We start from the raw sequence: 22,307 nt of genomic DNA on the forward strand, positions 1-22,307 counted from the left end.
ACAAGAAGTTTTAGGTCATGCAGCTGAGGATCAGAATCAAATCCGATCTTCCAGTTGGTAAATAAACCATCCTGGATCAGTCCACATGAAGTTTTATAGTCGTGGTTGATAGATACAGTCTATCATTTATTAGTGAAGAATAAATAGGGGAGGAGAGGGGGCCTTAATAGAGAGGGAGGGGGGGGGGGGGGGGCTTATTAACTTTATTAACTTTCTTCCCCTGAAAAGGGGGGGGGGGCTTATTTGAGAGGGAGGGCTTAATAGAGGATTTACGGTAGTACTATCCAACGGATAAATCTCTATCCAGTGGATAGTGCAATTGGTAAATTCCTAATACTTATCCACTGGATAGTGATTTATCTGGTGGATAGCACTATCCAGCTTTTGAACAACTGGGGCCTGATGAATAAAGTGATGTCCTTTACTTACTTGAGGTTGTAAGGGTTGTACAAGATGGACGACCTGTCAACAGCTGGAGTCATATAAAGAAACCCAAGCTTTGAATTCTCTTTAATCAAGCTGATAATCTGAAGTGGGTCTCGTAACCCCTCAGGAATAACATCAGTTTTGTGTGCAGCCACACCTCCATTCATGATGGGCTCCTGGAACTGAGTGACCTTCTGCTTCGGCGACATCTGCCGCTGAGGACTCACAGCTTTCACTTGAGCTACAGAATCTATTTTTTCTTGCTTGCTTCTCAAGTCATCAGGCAAGTTTGGTAACGGAGATGTTGTACGTTCAAGGGGTTCCACAACATCTCTTCGACGTGTCTTTTTCTTCTCCGGCTCAGATGATGATGGAGGTGTTGGAGATTTTGTCTTTCCTGCAGGAGATGTGTATGGCAGGCTTCTTTGCTTTTCTTGATATCTGGCAAGGTTTGGCTGCAAAGAACATTATTTATTTCATTATTTATGAAGAGCCACTGTCTTATAAGCTTGTGTGGCAGACACAATCTAACTCCGGTTAGTTAATTATGTCTGGGCCCCTGACAGACTCAACAAATTACGGGAAACGTGTTTCCAACTTCTTTTCAAACTGATAGGCAAATCGACAATGGCATTTGACTGAGGCCAATAATGGCACATACGAAGTACAAATGTAGTTATGCAAATATTCAGCTTTAAATTGACGGTCTTTGGTATTTTACCTATGGCCCATTGTGTAGCCTCTGCCACAGACGGAACTAAATTTATGGTTAAGTCTGTTTGTGAAACATCGCCGAAATCCTTGTTCAAGGCTCCTACCTGTGTACCAGGATTTGAGTACGCACCATGATTGGCCTGTTTAAAATGCCACTGACCATTTGCCAAATGAATAAAGATTAAAGAAAATTTGAAATGCTCTTCTGGTAATTTGTTGAGTCTGTTGGGGGGCCAGAGCAGCGACATTGGCGCTGCTTCACAGAGAAAATAATTTTGACGCTGATCACTATCCTATAGGGCTTAAAGGGTTAATGCACCTGGTAATTATTGATAGTATACATGGGTGCAGGGGCGGATCTAGGGGGAGGGTGCAGGGGGTGCGCACCCCCCTCCCCCTGAGATGACCTGCGGTTTTCTAATACAACTGGTATTCTGCCAAAAAAAAAACCTATGTGGTTTATTGGTGTTGAAGTAGAGCAAGAGACAAGTGCACCCCCTCCTAAAAAAAATGCTGGATCTGCCCCTGGGGTGACTGCACTTGCCACATAACAACCCCCCCTCCCCATCATATTGTAGGAAATGGTAATTCAATCACTCACAGAGCTGTCATTAAGGGCAGTAACCTGTAACACCTGTTACGGCTGAGCTCACTTGATGTCACTGGTGATCAAAGTGGAAAGCTAATGGTGGCACTATAAATTTTTGAGAGATGTTACAGGTGAATCTTCATTTGCTATGGCTGTTTCAAAACTTAATGACAGCCCTGACAGAGTCGTAGTACACTGACTATTTCCAACAGCTGGCCTCAAACACAAACATCTTATTGCACAATACAAAGAAAGTATTATCAACTTACCAGAGGCTCTAGTCTAGGAGCTGTTGGCACATTCTAAAAGAGGAACAATTATAAAAAAAGAAATTGTCAGAGATAGCAGCAGCTTTCAGTTAACGAAAGTGACTGCACGTCTCCCGAAGTTAGTTCAAACATGCACGGTTGATAATGTACTACATGTCCAGGGAGTACACAATATTCTGCCTCAACAGGCACAATAAATTGACACCCGCAAGTTTTAAAGGAAAGTCGCAGCTTATCAAAAAAACAACAACGACAACAACAACAAAAAAATGGATAAGTCTTAAGTGAGACAATAGAGTGCAAGCTTATAAGCTGATCGTATATTTGCTGGGAATTTTAAAGATCGCGATCTGTCCCTGTCGTCGCATCACTCCGATCCTCTAATCAAACATGCTGTAAGTTGGACAAGCGTATGACTATCGACTTGTTATGTAAACTAAGATCATTGCACTTGATAAGGAATCTACGCAAACTTCTTGCTTTACTCTGATCTCACATTGAAATTCTATAAGCTTAACGACTTGACTTTTTTCTCACCTTTTTTCGCTGCACAGGAGTCGGGCCGCTAAATCTAAGGGCCCTTGGATTTGGTTTCAGTTGTGGTTTTGCATAAATACGTGCACGAAGTTCATTTTGGTCGATCCCAGGCAGAGAAAACCCGTCGGGCCTTCCATTGTTTGCAGGTTTTCTGTTGCCGTTAGCCAAAGTGCTGGGACCGTTTTGAGCCATTATCTTGCGAAAACAAAATCGGAGCTGTAATCAAAAGGTTCCTCCTTTGCGGTTTATCTCATTATTAACTGGACACATCCATTAACAAACCATCTAGACTGCGAAAATGAACCATCTACACGAGAGATGTAACAACTTTACGTTCCAGACTTTGTCCGCCATTTTGTTTCGGGATGAAGTTGCTACGTAACCGTGGTTGTCAACTGAGGCAGCCTCGATGTCATGCGAGAGGAGAGCGATTGAAAGATATAGAATTTCCCACCTTCATTTTTTCCCACTCTTGATATACAAGCAACATTTTTTTTTTCATAAGTTCAATTTATATTTATTTGGGTAAAACATTGTTAATTCAATTATATTAACCCACTACACATTATTTTAGCCAACAATATTACCAAAGTTTGCGTTTTCACGCATGAATGCTAAAGTAGCTACACACAATTCATTATTTATCGAGTCTTGCACTCAAGAGAACTCTCGGCAAAAGGCATGTCCAAAGATAAATAAATCCGCCACTGAATGTCATTTTCGTAAAAACTCAAATAATAATAGCACTTTCTCCGCTCTTTGCGAGTCACCTGTTGTTTTGAAATTCCTTGTGATACTACGCGTACGTACTTGCGCCATGTCATAGAGGGGCGTAGATCCTGTCATCTCGGTTCGTTGAGGCTGTGACATTGGTTCCTTTGAAAGTTTCATCCACGATCGATCGATCACTCAATTCTCTATACCCCATTTCATCTTTGGACTAATTTCAGAAATAAATTTGCCAAAGACCTTTTCGCTCTACCTATAATCTACTATCATATAACAGTACAAGTAAATTTGCCACAGCACTTTCTAGTCCAAAGAGTTAATTCTTTCAGTTCTGTCTTTCTTGCTTTAGGATTGCAAAATAAAAGGAGTCGAACAGGTATCTTGAAAAAAAAAACTGACATCTTACGGCCTGCGTCTCGCAGTTAAAAATGATTTGCATTTAGTCGTCTTCGCGAAGGCGGTTTGAGATCATCCTTGAAACTGATATTTCAAGAGATTTCCGCAAACACTGTTTTTCTTTATAATTATCTCATCGTGCAGTAACGGTTCACTGGATTTTACGACGGAAAGGCGGTAAAATTATGTTACTTTGGTGTAGAAATTCACAGAATTTATTCAAGCAAAGCCACCACTAAATTAGATTCACTGGTTTGGTTGAGAAAAGGCAAATTCTTTCTTGGCTAGATAATAGCAGAAATCAATGAACGATTGTTGCTAACAGTCTTCCTTTTCGCTGGGGACCTTTAATCTTTTCTTTAGGATTACTTCGAATTTGAGAAGGTGCAAATTCGGCTGAAGAAATTAACTCGACGGATGAAAAAGGAAAATAGAGCTTCTTGTGGACAAAACGGCGGTGTGACGACTGAAACCAAATTTTTCATTCCTGTACGTGACCCTTACCGAGACGGGTTCTTCTGAAGTGTCTAAAGCTTGTTTAAAAACGGCAATAACTTAGTGAAAACTTGATGATAGTCTGATAATCTGAAGCCTCTCCAGGGTTGGATGAAAGATTCAATGAGCAGCTGGAATATCTAATGGATTCAAGTGAAAGATTCTACCGCAGACAGGAAGAGGAAATCAAAACAGAAACTTTCCTGGACTCGCTTGTAAGGCGAATGACCGTTTACGCAGTAGCCTTGATCGGCTTATTCCTCATTATTAAAGAGTTTCTTATAGGTAAGTAGGCGATTTGGGTGTAGCTTTCGGGAGGGGTTTCTGCACTTGAGAGGCGGGAGACCATTTTCTATTTTTTTTCTGAATCTTTAGTTCACCCTCGTACTAGTAACTTGGACACGCTCAATGTTCATTTATTATTACGGAAATAACAGAAGATAGCTTTGAGCAAATACACGAAGGAAAAATAAGCTTTTTAGTTGATGTATCAGTTTTGCTACAGTCTCGAGTTTCCCTGACAAAGATAAACATTAGTGCAGTAAAGCGTATCATCTTCATTTTAATAACAAGCTTGATTTTAAAAATTTTCCCGGCTTCCGCCGAAAAGCACCATCATTCTCTAACTATCCTCTCAGTTCCAGCCGGACATGTCATCGGACATACTCGGAGATCTAGGGGCAGTCAATCGGGGCGGGAAAAACGGCGCGACGGAATTTTTCACGCACCTGAAAACCGGTCTTATGACACCCTTGGATCACCGAAGATAGTCGTTGGGACACTGACGCAACAGCTCTTCAAAATGAAGAACTTTCCCTCCCCCTCCCCCCCGTGCACTTTTGACATGCTTGGATCAACTATAGCTTCTAGTAAACTATCCACCCAAACTCAATGTTAACTCAAACTTCTAATCGTATGGCAAAATGTCAGGTCAAGGGAGGGGTCGGTGGAGAATCTTATTCGCGATATAAAAACCTATGCAAACCCCTTCCCCAGCCTAAGGTTAAAATTGACTTCTCTCGTATGTAACAAATGTCGGGCCAAGGGAGGGTTAGGTGGTCCGTTTACCAGAATCTTATTCGCAATATTATTCTCTGGGCCAAACTGCATAGCATGATGGCTATAGAGACATCATATCCGCCATGTTGGTGTCCCAGAACATTAAAAGGACGGCCATGTTGGTGTTCCAAACCAATCGTGGGGGAGTTGAACTCGTTTCTTCTGTTAAGTCTTTCTTTTGTTCTAATAAATTTGAATAATTGCTTGCCACATGAGAGAAAATGCTCTTTTTGTAACCGGTTTTGTGTTTCACTATTTCGCTCGATGACACGTGTACTGTGCGAAATACCGAAACAAAAAGTTGTTAAAGATTGAGTTCATTAAAACGCTCCAGAAAATCCATAATCACTAGCTTAATTGCTCGTTTCCTTCCTCAACAGGCACCTTCATCGTTTGCCAGCCAATCAACAGAAGCGTTAGAATTAACATTTCTTACAGCCAATCAGAGGCGGACTACGACAGAGCGTACTGTTCCATGTCCATGACTGACTTTCGGGAAAATCTCATCAGAGCAACTGGAAGTGAACCCAACGCCATTCCAGGGGTGACAATTATGGGCATCAAACCGGGCGAAGGGCGAGTCATTTATCAAAATCTTCTACCGTTCGCTTTTATTATTCAAGCTGCACTTTGCAGCATTCCATCACTTCTGTGGAGAACATGGGCGTCAGAAATACTCTGTGCTTCTGTAAGATTCATCGTGGATATCTCAAAAAGATTTCCAGGAGCTCCTATAGGCGAGTTTGCACCTCGTGATCGCAGAAAGGAACAAAGTTATGAAGTACTCTCCGAGGACCTAAGCAGTCAAGTTGATTTCTGGGGAAGCAGAAAATTCCTTGCAAGAGTCTACACCACGAAGCTAATGCTTAATCTTGGCATTTTGATCTTTATTGTTTGTTTTTATCTCTCCTATCCAATGCTTAATTATTACAACTTACAAGAGCTATTTGTTTGTCACGTGAACAGGCAGACCCTAGTCACGTGCACTTTTCCCGACATTGGCTTGTTTAAAGTGGCGTGGATAGCTAGTATAGTCCTCGTCGATATCTCGATTGTTCTCGTTGTTTTCCAGTTGATAAACGTCGCCTTCTGCATGTCGCGAACAAGAACCTTCTTCGTCTGGTATCTTGGAGTGGACGAAAGAAAAAAGACTAGATTACCAAATGACATGCATTTAATTTCACATTTCTGTTACGCAAATCTCAGTGCGATGTGTCCTAGAATTGTACTCCATTCTGACATTCAAAGAACAGCGTTATATAATCCGCTTATTTCTTTAAAAAGTTCACAAGAGGAGTTGAATTCTAGTAGCTCAAGTTCATCTCTCTCCTATAACACAGCTCCACAAGTATTTAGACGACAGACCGCCACCGAATTAGATAGGGAATAATCATAAAAAGGTGAAGACTTCACAATAACTCTTTCAAGATTTTGGGTAAACTATTCATAGTATTCGATTAAACGGCTATAAAAGTGCACTTTTACGTGTTCACACTGAAACGAATAGCTCTCAATATAGGATAGAGCTTCTGTTCACACATGAAGAACGATAATTTCGGTGGGACGAGGATTTCTATAACAGAACGAAGTAGCGCCGCGCCCGGATCTCGAAAGTGGATCGTTATATATCAGATAGGTTTCAAAGCCAGGGTTACATGCCGCTCTTGTTTACAGCGTGAACATTGGACCGTTGGGATCGGAGAGTAAATGATCATGAATAGGAGCAAAGACTAGTACCCACTTATTATAAAACAGGAGTAAGTATTCAGGAAAGAGGACCAAGCACGAATTTGAATGCTGATCAGATATTAGTTGAAGCGTTAAGTTTAAAAGTTAAGTCAAATTTTTTTGAATGCAGTTGGAAAATTCAAGCACTGCTTTCAGTGAGTTTTAGTTCGGTGTAAGTAATATATTTACAGGAAAATAAAAATAATAAAAATTGAATAAATAAAATAAAGTAAGACAAGGAGGCGTTTTAGTTTTCTGGCCAATTAAGGGCACATTGGTTTAATTTTGCTTCTCCCTTATATTTTTTCGGAGTTGTCAGCAGTACAACTTGTTCATTAATGCAGTTACGAGGAGCTCCCAGCAAACTACGCGCGCGTGCGCTCCAATATGAAAGTTGAAAAAATTATCAGAACATCTTGATTAAAGTTCACTCAAAACGCAACTTAACTCAAACATGCAGTATACGAAAAGCAAATCCAACGCATGGGTTTCCTCGGTTGGAACGATACAGAGAGCTCTTGTCCAAGAAATTCAGGTCTTGCTTTACAATCAATATGAGAAATGAAAAATATTATGCAAATTGAGCAGTTCATCGCGGGGCAACAACGTGTTACTTGCAAAAAATTCGCAAATTTAACGCATAGAGATAGCCTTATTATTTCACTTAATCCCACAAGCTAAAGTCAAATAAAGCTGTAATTGACACATAAAATATAAGCAAGTTCAAGAAAATTCTCTTAGTGAAACTCGCTTAAAAACACAGCATTAAACTCAATGATCAATGGACTCTTCTCGCCAGTAATGTTTTCTTTTGAGCACTGTAGTGACTGAAGTGTCTGCTGTTCAGTTCAACTTGCAATTATCTTTGGAGTGCGTGTCGGCTAAACCATTTTAACAATGATCTCGCCAGAACTGTTTTCTTTTTTTTTTGCTCTTATGTGTTATTTCATTTTCGAAGATGTTAAACAGCGAAGATTTTAAAGATGGAACGTTCTTAATCCTTTGATGCATTTGTTTGTTTTACACATAACAATGCCAAGCGTTAGGATGAGAAAGTATAGGTGTTGTACGTTTGATGTAACAAGGCTCCCTTTAAGGAGTTTCCTTGGCAATGTAACTTTTCCAATTGAAACGCGAAGAAGGATTCATATATTGCTGATAAAGACAAAGTGAAACGAATCATACAGGATCATTACTGAATTTTATATACAGTACTCCTCTTTGCTAGACCAAAAGGTAAGTCACCTTGAAGGAGCTGTGTGCAGTCACGAAATTTATCAAAATCCAAACATTAAGAGCTGCTACAAAATAGAGTGGAACATTAACATATCCGTTCAAAATGTTAAAAGCCCGATAAGAGGAAGGTGGACAACAAATACAAAAGGCCAGGCATGGATAGACGAACTTGATAAAGATTGAAACGGATTGTAATTGCGTTTGGTTTTTGAAAAAGCTTGTTAGGCCTAAAAGTAATTCAAAGTTAAATAGTTTTGTTTTTGTAACGTTTTATATTAAATGCTTGGGAGACATACTTGTTTAACACGAAGCTGTGATGTTGTAATTATTCACATGTAGTTTCTTCACTAACGTTCAGTTCCATGGCTATTATACAACGAAGCGTATTTGGCAATATTGAAAAAATATTAGTCAGCCATGACACCCCACAGTCCCTTTAACAAAATTTACCCTTATTTCGTACTTACATAGGCACCTGTACGTTTAAAAGTGAACTAACGTTCAAGCATTAACGAAAAAAGTATTTAAGTTGCTGATATATAGTTATCGATAGTTAAGTTAGAAAATTTTGTTCAGTTGTAGAGCACGCAGATTTATACTTTAGATAAAAAGTGAAAACAATTCTGTAGTATCAATTTTTTTTCCGTCCTGAGCGGTATTCAGATTCAACCGTCGATGTCCTCCTACAATTTACGCGGCTTTCTGCTTCATTAATATCCGGGCGATCATCGCGATTATCATACTAATGTAAGCGTTTTAAAATCATACAAGTAAACGTGGTGGATTTAACTAAGCAGAGAGATTTTCAAAGTTTGGGAATTGTGAGTTCAGTTAATGGAAGTTATGTTCTTTTAAAGTTTGGCATAGGAATCCACAGGGATAATTTCGGTGGGCGGGCTAAATGCGAACTAGTAGTTAAAAGTTCTGCCTATGCTTGCGTGTGAAAGACGAATTTTATTTAATTAAGGCAATGCACCATGACTTCATTCTATAGAGGTAATCCTTTTTCTACAAGCTAATTCTTTTTTTCACTGAAGGAGATAACAAATTTATGAATTGTGACATTTCTAATTTATTAAACAGACTATTGAAAACCAGCGATGCATAATTCCAGTCAAGCAGGGGTTAAATGTTGCAGGCGAGCATTACTTGTTATTCTGTTCATCATTATCGTCATCCTCCTCCTCCTCCTCCTCCTCCTCCTCCTCCTCCTCCTCATCATCATCATCATCATCATCATCATCAACATCATCATCATCATCACCATCACCATCACCATCACCATCACCATCACCATCACCATCACCATCATCATCATCATCATCATCATCATCATCAACATCATCATCATCATCATCATCATCATCATCATCATCATCATCATCATCACCATCATCAACATCATCGTTATACCGTCATCATCATCATTACCTTTATTTATACATGGTTATAGAGTCATTTTATTGGCAATAAGCCAGCGTTTTATATTTAACAAATCCCGATTTAAAGAAACCTCAATGGAGCAGATGTCTTTGACAGCACACGTTAGGTGAATATCATCTGGAAACATTTCAGTTTGTGAATTTGATAGACAATAAGTAAGTAAGACAGTAAGTCGTTAATATACAAGAGAAACAACAAAGGCCCTAGTATTGTCCCCTGGGGGATTCCACAAGTTAGGGTGCAGCTTTTAGAGAGGAAACCGTTAACAGCGTATTTTTACATGCGTACGATTGTCTAAGTCAGTAAAGAGAGCAATTCGTAGGTATTTCCTTTGATTCCATATGAATATAGTTTGGATAATAAAATAGAGTGGTTGGCTGTGTCAAACTGCTTTCTTTAGATCTAAAAAGAAAACGGCGTTAACATAGCCACGATCTCATGATTTTAAAGGCCTAATTATCTGTGGCTTCCAGTAAAGCGGTCACAGTTGAGTGAAGGGATCGAAAACCAGACTGATATTTTGACAGAATATTACTTTTGGATAAATAGGAAGAAATCTGATTATAAATTATTCTCTCAAAGAATTTTGCTATAGCTGAAAACACTGAAATTAGGCGATAATTATTCATGTCACCTCTATCACCCTGTTTGAATATGTGGGTAACTTTGGCCAATTTCCATTTATCAGGCAATTAAAAATAATTAGTTGAAATATATGGCGAAATAAGGTCAGCGCAATCTCCAATAAGCCAACTTGATATCTTATCGAGACCAGCCCCTTTGGACTTATTTAGTTTATTCAGTAGCCTGTCTACTGAAGAGTGTTTTCAGTTACTTGGCCAACATCTATGCAAATTTATTGGAACAAAAGAAAGCGTTTGCATAAAGAAAAGAGTTCAACTTCCACAGGACTGGTTTGGGACACCAACATATATGGCCGTCGTTTCAAATATGGCTGCCGTGACGTCATATGAAGACACTCTATTAGTAGGGCGGAACTCGAATCTATTATCAATGTCTTTGACACATTCCAGATGACAGGTGTCATTGCTATTAGACAATGGGAAGTCGTTAGCAAGTTAAGGTCTTATGGATGAGAAATGATCATTGAATCAAAGCATTTAACAAGTCAGGTGATTGAGTTAAAAAAATATCATTAAGTTTTATTTCTCTAATCGATGAACTGGAATATGAAGAGGTAAGGTCGTTCGTTATTATCATTATTATCAGCATCATCGTTGTCGCCTTTATGAATATATCTTTGTTTTTTTTTTCTGAAAATATTCTTCGCCGCAAGGAATGGTGGAAGAGCTTTGTTTAGTATTTTCATTTCCCACAAATATGCAGATAATGTAAATTTTAAGTTTAAATTCTTCAATCGGCGGCACATTTTCTTCTAACTATAAACGTACGCACAAATTGCTTCACAAATAGTAGTGCCCAGCATCTCTCCATTTATCTCTGATATCTGAAAACTTTTTAAATAAACTATTCCGAACACTAAAATAATCTGAACGCCGGCAAAAGCATTTTTCTGTCTGCATCGAATGGAAACTCGCCCTAATGCTAACTGCCAGGCCATGGACCAGGCTTAAAATGCACCACCACATTTCTATTAAGAAAAAATACGGCGTATTCTAAGTGATTCAAAGTCAGTTTATTCAAGTTTTAAAACTAACAAAAAACTATAATTATTTAAACGGTATCTCGAAATATTTAGAAATGTTTGAGCCTTTTTCAAGGGATGCGTTTCGTAATAGAACTTCAGTCGATATGACATCAGTCGCCATTTTCATGGCAGCACGAGGTCAGCCATCATAAAAAAATATACTTTTTTCCTCCTCACTAGGGCACTGATGTGGTGGCTTTCGTTCATAAAACTTCGCGAGATTTTGGTTGGGATTATAGTCGGACTTTTTCTGGCTATTTTGTTCTGGAGTGAAGATCGGTACGCAACTCAGCCGAAGACGGGAAGTGATAGTGGTGAGTTTAACCTACGATTAGGCTTGTTATTGTTGTTTTTTTTTTCGCGGAAGAGCACGAAATCAGCGGGTATCTCATAAAGAAAAACCGGCGTCAAAGGACCCCTTGATGGCAGGTTAGGGTGAGTTTCATTCAAGTAGCAGGAGTTGAAAGTCAAGAAAATTTTTCGCATTCCGTCTGCTGGTATAACCATCTGCACAAGCCAAAGTTTCCTTGTTGTTGCTCCCCAAACTCAGACGTCAAAAAACAATTGTTTTTCTTCTGCCCAAACTAATTGTTTTTGACGTTAATTGTTGTTGTCAGACCGGCTGGTCGTCGTGTGATTGCTTGCTCTCCACCACATGTTGTTGGCATCGGGAAGCAGAAATTCTCGCGATTTGTTTTGAATTGCCAGCAGGGATTCAGCCACGCTTCACAAACACCAACGATAGCACTCAGTGACACTTAAGCCCCGTGCAAACGGACCGGGGGGGGGAGGGGGTGCTCCCTTACAAGAGACTAATAGGAATGTGCCGATGGATGGGGTCGCATTTTTACGATTGGAGTGACTATAATGGGGTCGCATTTTCAGTAGAGTTACTAGAATGGGGTCGCAAATTTTCGGACTTTTGGGGTAAGTAGGGATCAAAATGGGACGATTCTCGGGGCAGGGACTCTGAGAGGCTAGCGGTACATACCCAGCAAACATTAACCCAAGTGCTTCACCCCCCCGGGAAACGGACGTAACACTATTTCCCAACAACTCACATCGTCGGGTGTTACAAGTTGCATTCGTTTGCACGCCCTGTTGCACAGGTCAATAACTTAGCCACGCCAACAATGTTGGCAGTTGTTTTGCCCGTTTGCACATAGCTTCAAAATATTGAGACAATTGCCCTATGGAAGTGCCAGTGTTGACGGGCTTTAACCTGCGCATGTGTCTGTAACCTTCTGCCCATACTAGACGAGAAAGCGGAGGTTGGTGATTTTGATTATGACTATCTTTCTTGTAATTAAGCTATATCAGGAGCCTATGACTGATGGTTATGTTAATGCCAACGTCATCTTGAGCTGTATGTTTTTGTATTCACAGGCAAAACACTCAACATCGATTTCACCGTTTTGAATGGTGAACCTGCAAGAGAAACTGTAGACAATACCAATACAGGTAAAGAAATATACGTATAGGGTAACTGCCACCCCAGGGGATACCCCCTGTAATGGCATAGAGAGGAAGACCCCCGCCTCCTCAAGTTTTAGGTTTTCAGGATTTCATTAGTTGAAGTAAATGAAAGGGCAGGGAAAAGTGTCATTTCGATATGAAAAGGCTAAAAGACGCAATTTAACGGTATGACTTCCTAGTTTAGTGATTTATTCTTACCTAAAACCGTTCTTAATTAATATAGGTATGTGAAAGTGGTACTTAGTATTTGCTTGTAGAAGGTATATGAAAGGGTTACCCCAGATTTCCGTCAAAAATAGTCTATGAAAGTGTGATGAACTTCGACTAGAAGGTCACACACTTAGTACAAATTTCTAGTCCTCATTAAATCTTGTTCAATTCACAGTTTCCTTTCACCTCTCCTTCACGGGCAAAAACAAATACATCGACGATAATCGATACTTGAAAAAACTTTTTTGTGCAAAACCGTATTATCAAACTGAACCAACAAACTACAAAAGAGAAAAATAAAATCCACGCGAAAACATCGATCGACGCTTAGGCTCAAAATTTTGTGACCGACCGCAACATTCTAAAGTCACGTGTTTTAAAACAAAGAAAATACATTAACATAATTAAAAATCGCGAGAAAAGACGCGACAGAAAGGGTAAGGGCTGGTCGACTTCGGGACGAACCCTCCTCGTATAAAACTTTATTGAGTGTGCCCGGGCTGCCACTTATCACTTTTGCGCTCAATCACGCAAATCATGAGATGATTTCACATGTCACGCTCACGCTTATCACACACACGCTCACATTAAGTGGCTTTTTCGTTTGGGGTGAATCTTTTTCACAGGAATTTGAACAGTCATTTTAGTGACGGACAAATTTGCGAGAAAGAAATCATCTGGAGACTTAATCTCGTGCCCAGATCTCTTAGTAACGAGGCTTGAGGCGACAGATCTGGCACGAGATGAAGAGACTGAAGTACCTAAAAGATGATAAAGAGCGTTTTCACTCACGTGGCCAGCGTCTACGCAAATTTTCTGAAGCAAAAGAAAGCGTTTACATAATAAAAGAGTTCATGATCAACTCCAGCAGGATTGACTTGGAACACCAACATGGCCGTTATTTCGTTGTTTTGGAAAACCAATTTGGCCGCCGTGACGTCATGTGAAAATGTTTTATTAGGCCCTAAATGTAAACACGGCATGGTCCCACTAACAAGGATATAGAAAGAGTTACGTGAGACAGCTAAGCTTTTTAATGCTTTCTCTCATAGACGAAGTCATCTCACAGAGCGACTTGTACAAGGCTTACAGTCACGTGAACACTATCGTCTTTTTCATTGGTTACCCACGAAGTCGTCACAGCCTCCTCGGTTCACTATTGGACGCTCATCCGCACATGGTTATTTCAGACGAGACAATGGCTTTTAATCGATGGAAAGCGAGAACAGATCAGTGGATGCAGCACTCAATATACGCTTATTACGACACGATGTTTAGTGCTTCACATCGCGCTGTTTTACACGGTAGAAGATCACGTGTGTTTAACGATACCGTCGTAAACAAGTCGTCCGCATACGGATATTATGTCCCGAATCAATGGCAAGGAGGATTCGACACGTACATTGAGGTAAAACAGTGTCATTTTTCTTTTTTATGAATCATGCCGTGAGACCTGTATTGTTTTATATTGATTTTCCGATTAGAAAATTTGAATACTGGCTTGCGAAAACGCAAAGGAAGACTTTACAATATGCGATCAGTTTTATATCTGCTGATAGGAATACATGCGAAGAACGTGAAGTGTCCTAGCCTTTTCACAGACCCTCTATTTTCTCTTAAGAGATCGTCGAGCGCGCGTATGAAAATAAAAACCGCGGGGGATTTATTTACCGCTAGCGCAAGGAAGTGGAGTGTGCGCTCCGCGTAAAACAGCCTCTCAAAAGCATTCTTTCATCAACAGATAATCGGTGATAAGTCGGGAGCCTTTACTGCTAGTGCGATGACCTCGGACAATGGAGTCGATGCAGTTCACCTTTTGGAGAAAGCGTCCGGAGCCCAAGTGAAATTTGTTCACGTTGTGAGAAATCCCTTTGATAACATTGCGACCATGACCCTACAACATAGACAGGTCAAAGGTCGGGATGGGACTCATGAAACAAAGGTAAGCTGCAGTGACGCGTATATAACGTACAGGTTCTGGATCAAATCTGAGTGCATTCAACAAAAAAAAGAAAGAAAAAGAAAATAGTACAGTATGGCAAATTCGTTCCCAGGACTTTTAGCTATTGTGAGGGAAAGGCCTCGGGGCCTGGAAACGATTTGGAGGTTAATATTAATTCGGCTTAGGGTGGATTTATACTTTTGCGTAATTTTTAGGTGCGTGCGCACATAAATTTCACGCGACAGTGGAAATCCACCTTAAGAGAAAAACTGATTAAAACAAAATAAATAGATAAATAAATAAATACTTTTTCAACATATTCCTCCCCCGAAATGACTGAGATGGATAAACGAGGGAATAGTCTTACCAGAGGATTATAAGCACTTATCGTCTTATCGTTTCTTGTTAACATTATCATCTTCTTTCTGATGTATTTTAGCAGATTAATGCTCCTGAGATACTTGACGATAAAATAAGCCAGTACTTTAACTGGGCGGAAGGATGCAACAAGGCCAGAATTTCCTTTCCCGGCCGAGTTCTAGACATCCCTAGCATGGAAATAGTGAAACGACCAGCGGACACTTTGAGAAAAATATGCGCGTTCTTACAAATCACGTGCTCGGAGAACTATATCCTGGACTGCGCGAACACTGTAGACCCAGTTCCTTCTATAACACGTGACTTTGTAGAATGGACTGAAAATCAAAAGAAAACAGTGTATGAACAAATGAAAAGGTTTTCTTTTTTTGAAGGTTATTCTTTTGACAAGTCTGACAAGTAAATACTACTGGAAGAGAACATTTCGGTTCCTTTGGTAAAGATGTTTTCTTAGTAGCCAAAAAAAATAATGGTCAATTTCTCTCTATTATAGGCCGCGTTTTGATAAATTATTGGACCTTTATGAAGCCAGATCACTTCGAAAGTGGTTTGTTTCTTAGATGAATGAATGAATGAATGAATGAATGAATGAATGAATAAACCTACTGACCTGGCCTGTTATGCACATGCGCACACCACAGATCATCGATCAGCAACTGCAATTAACAACTGCAACTGACTTAATACTTCAGTAGAAAAAGCAGGTCAGCTCGGCTCGAAAAAAGTGCCACACGTACTTAACAAACTAGTAAGTACGTTGGAGTGTTCGATATTAGAAGTGAGGTGGGAGACAAATTTTACCAAAGTGGACGATTTATTGAACTATGAGGACGAGTCTAATCACTGAGATGTGGGTTTGACCGAGCCCCATTATTTCATATCAAGACCGAAGTATCAACAGTATCTTCAATACTTTTGTATATTAGTTTTAAAAACTATAACATGGTGCAATGTAAGAAAGTTGAGGTAGTATTAAAAAAAGAAGTAAAAGAGCTCTTATCAGTGCAAGAAATTACGGACACCCCTTTATATGCAGGGGTATAGCGTGAGGTTTTGTAGATGTACGCACGAAAAGAAAAGTTAGACCCCCGAAGGTTCTGCAAACTAAGGGAGTGCGGGGACATGCTCTGCCAGAAAATTTTTCAAATTTCGCGGCTCAGAAATGCCATTTTCTGAGTTTTCTGCAGGACATTTTCAGTAAATAAATGCGAAGGAAAATCCTGTAGTTAGTTGTTTAATTTACATCTCTAGTGTCATCAGTAGGGTACAGTGTTTACTGAAAAACAAAAAAAAAAAACAAAAAAGAGAAAAACAGTGACGCCATCTAGGAGGTTACAAGCAGAGCTGGGTAAGACGTCTACCCCTCAGACTGGCAAATACACTGACCAATATAATGCAAAAGACTTAGCTTCGACTTAGACTTCCCGATTTAATGATAAAATGCCTTTCGTAGAGCGCTCAATTCATTAAATTGAAGAGCATTGACTATTTATAATCACAGGAATTCAGGCTTCAGGAGTAATCATTGATCGTTAATTGCGACAGTGCTGTTTCGTATGGTCCGAAATTGTAGGACCACAATCATCAGGCAACTTCAACGATTGACCGTTAAAATTAAAAGTGGGCAGTAAAATTTGGGTGGTTGTTATTGGGATGTGTTAAGAGATTGTATCTAGGTAACAGGCGGATTGTGTCTTAGTCACGTTACTCTAGAGTTCTGAAGTACATATCTGTTTCTGTGGGGGCATGAACTCGCTAGTTCGTTTCGCCTGTTTTGGACTTTACATGACTCTAAGAAACCTTTCCAGAAAAAATGGAAAGTTTTAACGAAATGTAAACCCTATAGCAACATCAGCAAAAAATGTAATCTTTGTCTTTATGAAAAGTTCGTCATCATTTGTAAAAAGAGCTTTGTATCCTAAACAACGTCACGTTGCCATGGTAGCAAAATTTTTAGATGACAACAAACCCAAAAAGTCACTTAAAAGTCTATCCGCACTATTTCAAACCTACCCATCTTATTCAATTTCATTTAATTTGGCAAATCTTGGCGAAATTTTCTTTGGCAACGACTCTATCGTTATCTAAGTTTAGAAAAAGAAAGCGACAATTTTTTGCGTTGTGTCCACCTACTCCATAAAGCGGGCTCGTGAAATTAGGAAGTTTCATGTCGTAGTGCCGTTCTCCTTGTCTTCGCCGTCGTCGTTGGTTTTGTTGTCATCCTGAAATAGTGCTACCATGGTAACGTGACGTCACACTTCTCCTCTCTATTAAACAGCCTAAGAGAAAGCCATCAAAAAGATTCTAACCTATCCCCTCCCCACCCCCCCCCCCCAAAAAAAATGGCCTTGAATTGCAGACTTCAAAAGCAAAAAACTTTCTTCTTTCCTCCCCACCGCTGTAATAATATGAGAACAAGAACTGGATTGTTCTAGGACCTTTTTTAAGTCCTGGTTGCGTCTTCGCTCTATAAACAGAATAAAGCTTTCAAAACCATTGACCCATAGAACATATTATACTTCGGAAATTTTTCTTTTCATTATTACAACTTCCCACCACAAAGCTTTCAAAACCATTGACCTAGAAACTCTTTTGTATGTTTCGTCACTTAATTACACGTAACTGCAAACTGCACAGACAGACATTGAACTTCATGTTGCAACTTGTTTCGGATTGTAATGCAACGATGATAATGTGGAAGTCCTTGGTTTTAGGCGTCGTGGTGATCTGCCTCACTCTTACTGTTTCGAACTCAAATGGTGAGTTATTTATGAGAATTAAGAGTAGTTTGTTCGATCATATTTCAGAGGAAGGAAGTCATAGGTCTCTTGTCTCCTCGACGAGCCAACTCGAGCAACTTGAAGCCAGAGCGCCCGCAGATATCATGTCTGATCTCGGCATGAATGACTAAAGAAGCCATATTTCAAGGGTTGATTCACTTTATTCTTTAATATATAGGAATAAAGTAAATCGACCACAGCCTTAACTAATCAGGGGCACCCAACGACTGTTTTCTGTAAAATATCTGTTCGGAGAAGCAAATTTTGCCTAGAATGATCTATTTCTTAAGGACGGCTAAAAATTTCTTGAAGATCACTCCATTCATGTACAATTTTCGAAGCTCAACTAATAAATTCCCTACGATTTTCGTAAGTTTAATTTTTCACATTTAACTCCCCAGGTTAGCCTATTTTTCGTAGAAAAAAGGAAACCTAAAATTTTCGGACTCAAAAATGTGATCGGAAGCGGAATCAGAAAAATTCCCTCCTCCGTAATAAGTTAAATTGCACCTAATTGTTGGTTTTCACATGACGTCACTAAAATTCAAACTAAACAGCTATCGATCCTACCGAGATTTTACTTTCACGATGCATTAGAGCAGCTGAAAACTAATTTTCATTCAAATTTTCGCTTCAAAAGGGTTCTTGGTTTTGTGATAGAGTACGCTTGAATTTCGAAGCTTTTGCGTGACGCGGCATTTACATGACGGCCAAGAGAGTTGTCATGTAGGTTAAAAAAATGACTTACTTCAGGGAATTTTGCTATTTAAACAGTTCATGTATTAGAAAAAGTATTACTTAATGTTTATGAGTTCCTCGAGGAATAAATTCATGCTTTTGTAGCAAAACTCGGTAACAAATGTTTCTGTTGGTCTCCGTCCGCCATGTTGGAGCTCATCCAGGTGAGCACCAGCATGGCGTCTCCATACAAATCTCTGTATATTTGGATAAAACACATTTCTTCGGATATCTCGCATACGAAATATTCCTCTGACGAAGTGGACAAACTCAACCAGGAGTTGAAGGACATGAGAGATTCTCTTGCGGAAAAATCCAAAAAGCTGACAGAGAGGACCGAAGGTGCTGCTAAGTATGATGGTTTTAGCTTCTGGGTCAAAATCAAATGTGGAACAAATACTGTGTTGCTCCAAATTAATGCAGGTTCTAATTTTTGCGATTTTCCCAGTGAGCCGCTGTAAGTTACAGCAAATAAAAATTGCCGCAAACGTTTTTCCCGCAAAAACTTTACTCCATAACAAATATTCTCTAACTTAAATTCACTACACAAAAATACAGTACCTAAGAAATCATGTCTGTTCAATTACAAGTTGCCTCTTTCATTCAGTAACAAAACGGTATACCATGAATTACTGGTTTTACATAGGGTATTGTTTGAAAATATGTATTTCTATTGCACGTACTGAACAAAAACAAAAATATTATCAATGCTGGGTACTGGGTAACTTTCTGAAAATTGCAAAAATTAATTCCTGCCAAGATAAACCAATCTATCCTAATGGCAAAAATTAGTTCCCGTAAAACACAAAAAATCGCAAGTCCACAAATATAAACTCCAGCAACAATTCTGTGCCACACGGTACATGTAAACTTTTTGATAATATGAAAATAGATGTAATCTGTCACTGTATACGTAAGAACTGTACATTTATTTTAACCAAAGATGAGACCGTTGATACCATAAAAACTTGTCAGTCTTAACTTTTTCTGTTAGCATCAGTTTATTGATCAAGATTATCTACTGAACAAGGTCTTCCCCATGACATGTACATAATGAATCAAGGAATGTGTTACTTGCATTCAGTGGTTTGCTGTTATAGCACTTTTCTTTTCATTGTCTCAATTTCCAAGTTTGGAGGCAATGTATCGCTATACATGTGTATGAGTGTGACCAAGAGATGGACATAGATAGTGAAAATGATGGTCTGTTTTGCATGTTAGGTACTAGTAAACCCGAGAACAATGTGTCAGAATGCAACAGTTCTGATCATCTACTGAAGTGTGATCTCCATTTAGGTTTTTAAAAGAATATTTGCTATTCCACCTTTAAATACAGAGCTTGAGAAGACAAAGAAAGATTTGGCAGCATTAAAAGGGCAAGCTGCAGGACTAACAAGAGAGTATGACAGGCTTTTGGATGAGCACTCTAAAGCACAGGTAACTAATGTATAGTAGGGAGGGGAGACACAATAACACGCTGTCAGTAGGGGAGGGTCTGCTCAGCCTGTCTTGAAGCTGAAGACTGCTAGTGAGTTTAACAGCTTTTGGACGAGTACCCTAAATAAAGCATAGGTGGGTAGGGAGGGAGGGAGGGAGGGTATGGACATGATAACACACTTAGAGGAGGGGAGGGGAGGGTCTGCCTTGAAGCTGAAGGCTGCTAGTGAGTTTGACAGCTTCTGGAAGAGTACTCTAAATAAAGCACAGGTGGGTAAGGAGGGAGGGAGGGGACATGATAACACACTTGTAGGAGGGAAGGGGAGGGTCAGTCTGCCTTGATGGAGCAAACTTCTGAGCTAACAAGAGAATGTAGCAGGCTTTGGGATGGACACTCTAAAGCAAAGATGGGTAGGGAGGGAAGGAGGGAGGGAGGGAACAGTTGTTATAACACGCTAATAGGAGGAAAGGGGAAGGTAGTATACAAAATGTTTTGAGGGGGGCTGCTATAAAGCCCACATTTTAATATTATTTGAGGGCACAATTTCTTCAATAAAAATAGCTAAATTCTCTCTTTGGTAAAGTTTGTTGCGATGACTTGACCATCACTTTTATTGACTTGTGACCTCTTTGTGTTTTTATCTTTTTTTTCCAAAGGCACAGCTGGAAAAAACGAGACCCAAACTAAAGAAGACAAGAAAGACAACTGAGATGGTTGGGTGTATGGCCAGAGATCACTAAACCAACAAACTGCCGATTCTAATATAGTTAACAAGATCTAGTCTTGTAACACATCGGGGAATTTTTATGTTTGAAGATCAGTGAGCAATAATCCTTGTGTTATCGACCTGTGTAAATTAATAACAGTGTTCAAAAGGATTTAAACTTCTTCAAGGAGCTTGACGAAACCCTCAAAGATGCTGAGGAAAATTTAGGAGAGACAGAAATCAGAGATGCATTGTATGCTAAGGCAGAATATCTCTGTCAGATTGGGGATAAGGTTTGTACCGATAATAGCTTTGATTTTGTGTCTGTTAGCAGGATAAAACCCCTTATGATTACTACTTGTCATCATTGATGAGATGAGTTGATGCCTTGAGGGTTTTATTGCTCTGTTGTGATGATTATTTTTATATATTTTAAAAATGTATTTTTTTTCCATTTCCAGGAAAAAGCCCTGACTGTGTTCCACCTCGCATATGAGAAAGCAGTGGCCCTCGGTTACAAGCTGGATATCATATTTTATCAAATTCGCATCGGCTTGTTTCACCTTGACAATGACCTTATCACACGGAACATAGATAAAGCCAAGACGTACGTACAGGCTATCGTATGGTTTCTTACTTAACTAAGTGATATCATCTTTACTCAGAGGCTGCTAGTATCAAATGTATGGACAATTTTATCTTTAACCCCTCTGTTTCAAACTGCTGATAATAACAGTTTTTTTTACATAACCAAAGTACATGTACATGTAAATGATTATAAGATTGTAGTTTATGTGACATTTTATTTGCACACAACAACTTACAAGATTATAAGATCACCGTATTTGTCACTTTTAACTAAATACTAACTTGTACCGGTACCTTAGATTAGTTAAAATAGTTGTTAAAAATGCTTGAAAAATAGTTATATTTAGGTATTATAACTTGTTTTCTATCAGCCTTATAGAGGAAGGAGGTGACTGGGATCGCCGTAACAGACTCAAAGTGTACCAGGGAATCTACTTTTTATCCATCCGCGACTTCAAATCAGCTGCTTATAACTTCCTAGACAGTATATCTACTTTCACATCATATGAGCTGATGGATTACAAGACGTTTGTTACATATACTGTACTTGCAAGTATGATTGCACTAGAGAGGGTTGACCTAAGACAAAAGGTTGGTTACCAGTCAGCATCTTAAGAGCGGATGTCAGTAAATATCGACCAGAGGCTACAAAAGTGAAAAATCGAAAATTCTCTAAAAAATTCACAAAGTAGCACTAGGTAAGCTATTAACAAAAATGTAATTTTTTTCTTCGATCCGATAATTATTTTCCACGTACAGGG

At 39.3% G+C, this 22,307-nt stretch overlaps 4 protein-coding genes across 4 annotated transcripts in view; 3 read left to right on the forward strand and 1 right to left on the reverse strand.

Moving 5' to 3' along the window:
* Positions 1 to 2,837, reverse strand: part of LOC140923708 (dynein axonemal heavy chain 6-like) — a 69,779-nt gene extending 66,942 nt beyond the window's left edge. The window contains exons 1-3 of the mRNA XM_073373784.1: positions 2,536 to 2,837; positions 1,999 to 2,031; positions 430 to 881 (exon numbers count right to left, since the gene is read on the reverse strand). Coding sequence (XP_073229885.1) covers positions 430 to 881; positions 1,999 to 2,031; positions 2,536 to 2,727 — 677 coding nt within the window. The 5' untranslated portion in view covers positions 2,728 to 2,837. The remainder of the gene's footprint in view (positions 1 to 429; positions 882 to 1,998; positions 2,032 to 2,535) is intronic.
* A 1,371-nt stretch (positions 2,838 to 4,208) lies between these two features.
* On the forward strand, positions 4,209 to 6,604 carry LOC140922533 (uncharacterized). The gene is made up of 2 exons (XM_073372512.1): positions 4,209 to 4,440; positions 5,595 to 6,604. Exons 1-2 carry the CDS (start codon positions 4,299 to 4,301, stop codon positions 6,602 to 6,604), a joined length of 1,152 nt encoding a protein of 383 aa, XP_073228613.1. The 5' UTR covers positions 4,209 to 4,298.
* A 7,408-nt stretch (positions 6,605 to 14,012) lies between these two features.
* On the forward strand, positions 14,013 to 15,699 carry LOC140922534 (uncharacterized). The gene is made up of 3 exons (XM_073372513.1): positions 14,013 to 14,384; positions 14,718 to 14,918; positions 15,361 to 15,699. Exons 1-3 carry the CDS (start codon positions 14,013 to 14,015, stop codon positions 15,697 to 15,699), a joined length of 912 nt encoding a protein of 303 aa, XP_073228614.1.
* Positions 15,700 to 18,990: 3,291 nt separating this feature from the next.
* The window catches only part of LOC140922535 (26S proteasome non-ATPase regulatory subunit 6-like), a 4,756-nt gene continuing 1,439 nt past the window's right edge, over positions 18,991 to 22,307 (forward strand). The window contains exons 1-6 of the mRNA XM_073372515.1: positions 18,991 to 19,237; positions 20,151 to 20,251; positions 20,909 to 20,965; positions 21,108 to 21,251; positions 21,420 to 21,565; positions 21,918 to 22,244. Coding sequence (XP_073228616.1) covers positions 18,991 to 19,237; positions 20,151 to 20,251; positions 20,909 to 20,965; positions 21,108 to 21,251; positions 21,420 to 21,565; positions 21,918 to 22,161 — 939 coding nt within the window. The 3' untranslated portion in view covers positions 22,162 to 22,244. The remainder of the gene's footprint in view (positions 19,238 to 20,150; positions 20,252 to 20,908; positions 20,966 to 21,107; positions 21,252 to 21,419; positions 21,566 to 21,917; positions 22,245 to 22,307) is intronic.

Source organism: Porites lutea, chromosome 13 (assembly GCF_958299795.1).
Source record: "Porites lutea chromosome 13, jaPorLute2.1, whole genome shotgun sequence".
Classification (NCBI taxonomy): Eukaryota; Metazoa; Cnidaria; class Anthozoa; order Scleractinia; family Poritidae; genus Porites; species Porites lutea.